Raw genomic sequence first — 6,304 nt, 5'->3', positions numbered from 1 at the left:
GCAGAAGGCAGAATTCCGCGATGGGATTGAACTTGAACGAGCAAGTGACAAACCTCTGTTCAATGGCATTCAGATCAGGCATGAAGGAAGTAGGGTAAGGCATGATTCGGAAAAGAGTAAAGACCGCGGCAGCTTATCCGAACCTGCATTTAAGCTGGCTGGATCTGCGGTGTTATCCTTCCACGCTTAACACATGTAATCTGGTGCGTTGGAGCTCCCTGAATCTGCATCCGCAAACTGTTACTCAGCTATTAACTTCCATTTGAGAGAACTATATCACATATGACCATTTTAAGTTAAATTGTTTTTCGTCTTCAAAACATATAACAAATTGAGAATGTTGCCTCAACATTTTGGATATCTTATCCTAATTCTAATAGCTAAAAGATTCACAAACGAACTACAACAACAACAAAGCCTTAGTCCCGAAATGATTCGGGGTCGGCTAACATGAACCATCATATGAAACCGTGCAATCAAGTCGTGTCAGCGACACAAATTCTCCCCCTCCACTCTGTCCTATCCACTACCATATTCTCATCAATCCCTAATAAACTCATATCACTCTCGATCACCCTCCTCCAAGTTTGCTTAGGTCTACCCCTATCCTCACCATTACATCCCTTTGCCACTCTTTAGTCCTGCATCAAGCGCTCTTCGTCTTACATGGCCAAACCACCTGGCCAAACCACCTTAGTCGGTTTTCCCTTATTTTATTCTCAATAGATGTAACCCCTACTTTTGTCCTAATTATTTCATTACTCACCCTATCCCTTCTTGAATGACCACACATCCATCTTAACATATGCATCTCCGCCACCGACATCTTATGAATGTGACAGTGTTTCACTGTCCAACACTCCGTACCATGTAACAATGTTGGTCTGATTGTCGTGCGGTAGAATTTTCCCTTCAATCTATTAGACATGTCGGGGTCACAAAGGAAACCCGTAGCACTCTTCCACTTCGCCCAACTAGATTTAATCCTATGAGCAACATCTCCATCTACTTCTCCATCCGTTATAGATTCACAAACGAACTAAATCAAAAATTTCTATAGAGGCAAAATTAATCTTGAAATGGTACTCTATACTTAACCACACTTTCTTTTTCTTTTTCATCTACCAAACCAAATGATTTTCCTTTCCTTTTTTTATTTGAAATGAAGTCAGATTGCAAAAGACAATAACTTTTTTTATTTATAAAGAAACTGCCAACACCCACATCAACATATATTCTAACTTTTTTAAATAAGATAAATATAATCCTCATACAAGATACCATAAACAACAAACTCCTAACTATAACACCGTTAAAAAAGCAGAGGAACCACATAAACTCTCTAATTACGCAATGTGAGATATCTAAAGATACGATTAAGTAATCGGCTATTCTATATTCTTCAACCGATAATTTCATGAATGAATAGGTAAGTTCGGTCAAATTTGTTATGCATCAGAAAACTGAAGTTACTGGTTCATATTATCGGTAAAGGTATCGGTATCACGGACAAGCTTCTGTGAAGGGAGAATAATTGCAGCTACTGGATTATTCTCTAGTCCACCACTTTCATCAATAATCAATCTCAGACCATCAATGTGCAGTTTCCCGTGATGGCCGCTAACTACAATGGTCGGTTTCCCCGTTAATTCCTGAAACACAACATAATCCAAGGGTCTCACTGTTTAATTTTCGACAATTACTAGCCGAGTCGTCAACAGAAATACATAAAAGGTAGCAATGAACATTACCTGTGGGATATCCCAAACATTTTTTCTTCCACTCAGAGGCTCTATCTTGGGTATGCTAGTGTCTTTAGCTTTCAGACATTTTAGCTGTTCTTCGACGTTTTTCGCTTTCTCTAAACCAGCATGTACAGCAATCAATTTACAATGTTGAATTCCTTCTTCGTTCTCTATACATACGTCTTCCTGGAGAATAATTCGGATATAACCAGGTTTGTTTCATTCATTGTTCAACAATGTAAATGAAGTTACTGAAAATCCTAAACTCACCACTAAACATCACACGAAACACGCAATCATACTAATTGGTTGATGCAGAGACAATGAAGGAAATAGCTAAAAACTTGTGAAGAAATGAAAGTTGATTGAGTAATGTCAGAGATTAATATAAAAGCTATTCTCGGGCTTTAACTATCAGCTTAATGACAAGTAATAAGGTTAATAACGCCTTTTGCTTATATCTTTTGTTGTCCTAGCTACAAAATAGCGTTAAACAACTCTTGTAAGGACTTTTCGGTACTTCGATATTGAATAACAAATCAAAGAGAATTTTCTCTTTTTTCTTCCTATATTTCTGGTAATCACAGAATCAACAGGTTTATAGAACTCTAGCTTCCTGGAATTCAGCCGAATCAAACAGATTGCTAGCAAAACCAATTCTTCAAACAGATTGTAGTTCATATAATAATATTGTAAAAATATGCTCATTAAACATAAACTAGATTTCTCATAGCTAAAATATTGGTAGAAGGCAAAAATTGATCCAATACTTGGTGTAGTTTATCAATTTGGTTCCTTCCTAAACTTCAATTGTGGCATATTCAATCCATATACTTAGCATAATTTGTTAATTTAATCCCTGATATTCAAAACCAACACTTGACACAATTTGTCAATATGATCATGTGCATAGTTGTTAGAATCCTAGGATTCTCGATTCGAATCTTACAATTCAATTCAGCTTTATTTCGAGCTGAATCTATAGGCGAATCTAAATTATAATAGAATCTTACGATTCCCATTTGAATCATACTATTCAATTCTATTCAGCTCTATTTCGAGTCGGATCTTCATCTCCATTCATCAAAACAACAGTTACTACTAAACTCACTCTTCTCCATTCAAACTTTTCGTCTTTGCTAAGTTATTATACAGAATTGGGATTGCATTTGCATTGGATTTGAATTTTAAGTACTTGCTTGATATGATTTCTTTTTTTTTTTTTTTACATTAAAATTGCATTTCTAGACTAATATTTGATAATATTTTGACTTCAACATGGTAAATATTCTATTTTTATAATATTATGAATTTGAACTGAATCTTACGATTCAGTTCGATTCACGAGTCACGATTCACAAAATAGGATTTCGATTCACGAGTCGAATCTCGATTTGCCAAATATGATCACAAGTGTGATTGGTGACCTTTGCAGCCAAATTGACAATAAAAGTCAGGGATTGAATGGACCACAACTAAAGTTCATGAATCAAATTCACAAATTCACAAGTACAGCAACTGAAAATTGAAGTCATGAACTAAATTGTCAAGATCAAATTTCACGTTTATGCCTAGAATAATCAAGGGAAAATGGTCCCTTACCTCTTCATGTACCCAAACCAAATCAGCAAGAAACTTCTTGTGTTCATCAGGAACTGCATTCATGAGATCTGCAAATTTGCAAAAATACAATACAAAATTTAGAACTATATATATATAAAAGCACATCACCAGTTGAATAAATAGAAATTTCAATTTTTGGGGAAACAAGAAAATTCAAACTTTGAACAAGAACCCAATACTAAAATACAAATGAAAAAAAAAAAGTACAAAAAAAAGTTATTTTGCATATTTGCAAGTAGAGGGATATGGCCCCAACTATCAGCAAAAGAAATAAGGAATTTACTTCTAGTTACCATTAATTGAATTCCTTCTTTTGCTAGTGGTGTAAAGCAAATAGCTTCTATTGCAATGAAAATAACATCTTCGTCTACATGTAAATGCGCAAAATCACAACAAAAAAATTTGGCCTAATACATCCCTAGCCTCCGTACTTGTCCAGAAAAGTCAACTGCACGCTATACTTGAAAACATCTTATCTAACCCTTGAATGGCTTAAAGTTGAAGTGAAGAAGGGGAAGATTTTGGATAAGTTGAAGTGCGTTGGGAGAATAAATCGCTATAGGCCAATAAGTCACTTCTAGAGAGTCAATAAGTCACTAAGGTAAATAGGACATTTGCAAAGAATAGGGATTAGGATTATTTAATAATCTTGACAAGTAAAGGGACAAGAGATGTATTATTAAGCTATGATGCACGGAAACACATCATGCACCTTTTACGATAGGTGTGGGAAATGGAAACCCGGAAACTTAAATGAAAAACATTTCTAGGCACGTTTCCGTAATTACTCAAAATATGAAGAATGTCTCTCAATTTTTAAACGGCTCCCTCTGCCAATTTCGACTAAAATTCTACAAATTCAAACTTTCGATTTTGTGATTCTTATTCAGTCTAAGATTTAGGAAAGTTGACAGTTCCTATTTGACTGATAATCCTTCAATTTTTAAAGAAGTCTTGTCTCTTGAATCTGGATCTAGCTTTCTCCGTCTTGTTCTTTTGTTCTTGTTTTTTTTAAATGTATTATTATATTTTTAATATTTATAAATATGACCTATATTTTTAATATTTAGAAGTTTTCCTCACAAATGATCTTCCCATTCTCATTGAACATTAAAAAAAAGAAAAAAGAATTACATCAAACAACATCATCTAGCAGCAAAATTAATAAAACAAGAACTCAAGCACCAAAACCAAAACCAAAAGCTACCCAATTACTCATATCAAATCAAAGAAACCCAAAGAATCATTCGCATAACCATGCAATGACATAAACACAATTTAGCATCAGAAATCAGAAATCACATACCAGCAGATCCATGAGGAACCCCATATGACTCAAAAGTAGGAGCAGCATCATAAATTGAACCCTTAAGTTCAGTTCCTTTAGAAGGAATAATTCGAAATTTAGGACTTCCAGCCCATCTCCTACCTTGTAAATACATATTTTCATACCCAAAACCCTTATACCATCCTTCATTATCCTCGTTCTCTTCATAAGCCTTCCACCCTTCCGCAAACGACACCCCGTTTCCAGGCTCTGGCACAACTCTCAGAAATGCCGCAAAAGCTAGGTCGTGATTTCCGGAGAGAAACACATGCTTCTGATTTGGATAAGCTGAGGATAAATTGATTAAGAAATCCATGACTTCTTTGGTATGTGGACCGCGATCGCAATAATCGCCCAAAAATATGACGATTGCAGATGTGAAATCTTCAGGGTTGATTACTTTCTGGAGATTGGACCAGAGGTTTTGGAGCTTGGAGTAGAATCCATGGATGTCTCCTACGCAAATTACCACTCTGGGTTTTCCGGTGCCGGAATCTGATACTTCGTTTTTCTGCATTTGTTGAAGAGCTTGAGAGATTGTGAGTTCAAATTATGTAGCGGAGGCTGTTGATTTTTCGTTTCTGTGGAGGATTTCATAGCTTTATTACTATTTATACAGAGGGTTAACATGGGGCTGGGGATGAGAATCAGAATGAGAATGAGACAAATCCTGAGTAATGAGAATTTGTACATTCACTTGCATATATATGACTATCTTCCAAATAAAAAATAGGTTTAATACACAAATACCCCTTTGTTCAAATGTTTAAACTGCCCCTTCCAACTTTCAATTGTAACAACTTACCCTTCGAATTTGTCTAATTATAACGATTTACCCCTTAAACTTGTCCAATTATAAAATATAACCCAAATTGCTGACATGGACTGCAATTGAAGAAACATGTAAAATACAAAAGTTGTAACGTTCCTAGAGTGTGATAATCAGATCTTTTGCGTGATACGAATCTGGAGAAACGTTTTTACGGTTGCTTTAAATACGGGGTAAAAAACTTCCCGATTTGGGGTTATGTTTTACAATTGGACAAATTTAAGGGGTAAATTGTTACAATTGAAAGTTGAGGAGGCAGTTGCAACATTTGGACAAGTTCATGGGTTATTTATGTATTAGGCCAATAAAAATAGTATGATGAGACTCCTAAAACTTCCAGTATCACAATCAATCCTTTGATTTCTTTTAAAATGTAATTAATTAATCTTTCGGTTGAATGGTTAAGGTGAAAAAATATCACTAACCTTTTAGGTCAGAAGTAATTTTACTCCTAACGTTTAAAATGATGCAATTTTATCCCTAATATGGAAAGCCAATAGCAATTTTACTTCCTAACGTTGATAAATTAGGTCAATTGGAGACACTATTATAAAACACATATTTTGCACCAATTGCCTAATAATTCATTCTAAAAAAAAGTATTTTATGTTGTTTATAATTTAATAATAGAATTAGAGATTAATATTTATAAATTCAGTTAGTTTTTTGAACTTTTTTTTTGTCTAATTTGTACAAAAAAAAAAGACAATATATATTTTTTTATTTTTCACATCTCAACATATGTTTGCGATTTGTTACTGATAAAATGATGCACGTGTG

At 34.5% G+C, this 6,304-nt stretch overlaps 1 protein-coding gene across 1 annotated transcript; it reads right to left on the bottom strand.

Annotated features, from left to right (window-relative positions):
* Positions 1-1,177: 1,177 nt before the first annotated feature.
* LOC136208817 (tyrosine-protein phosphatase RLPH2-like) lies at positions 1,178-5,358 on the bottom strand. Its single transcript, XM_066000066.1, has 4 exons — positions 4,675-5,358; positions 3,348-3,415; positions 1,752-1,931; positions 1,178-1,652 (listed from the first exon to the last, which is right to left on the bottom strand). The coding sequence occupies exons 1-4, from the start codon at positions 5,210-5,212 to the stop codon at positions 1,470-1,472; spliced, it is 969 nt and encodes a 322-aa protein (XP_065856138.1). The 5' UTR covers positions 5,213-5,358; the 3' UTR covers positions 1,178-1,469.
* Positions 5,359-6,304: the final 946 nt, after the last annotated feature.

This window comes from Euphorbia lathyris, chromosome 10, assembly GCF_963576675.1.
Source record: "Euphorbia lathyris chromosome 10, ddEupLath1.1, whole genome shotgun sequence".
In the NCBI taxonomy this organism is placed as follows: Eukaryota; Viridiplantae; Streptophyta; class Magnoliopsida; order Malpighiales; family Euphorbiaceae; genus Euphorbia; species Euphorbia lathyris.
This window is presented reverse-complemented; position numbering and strand designations above follow the sequence as displayed.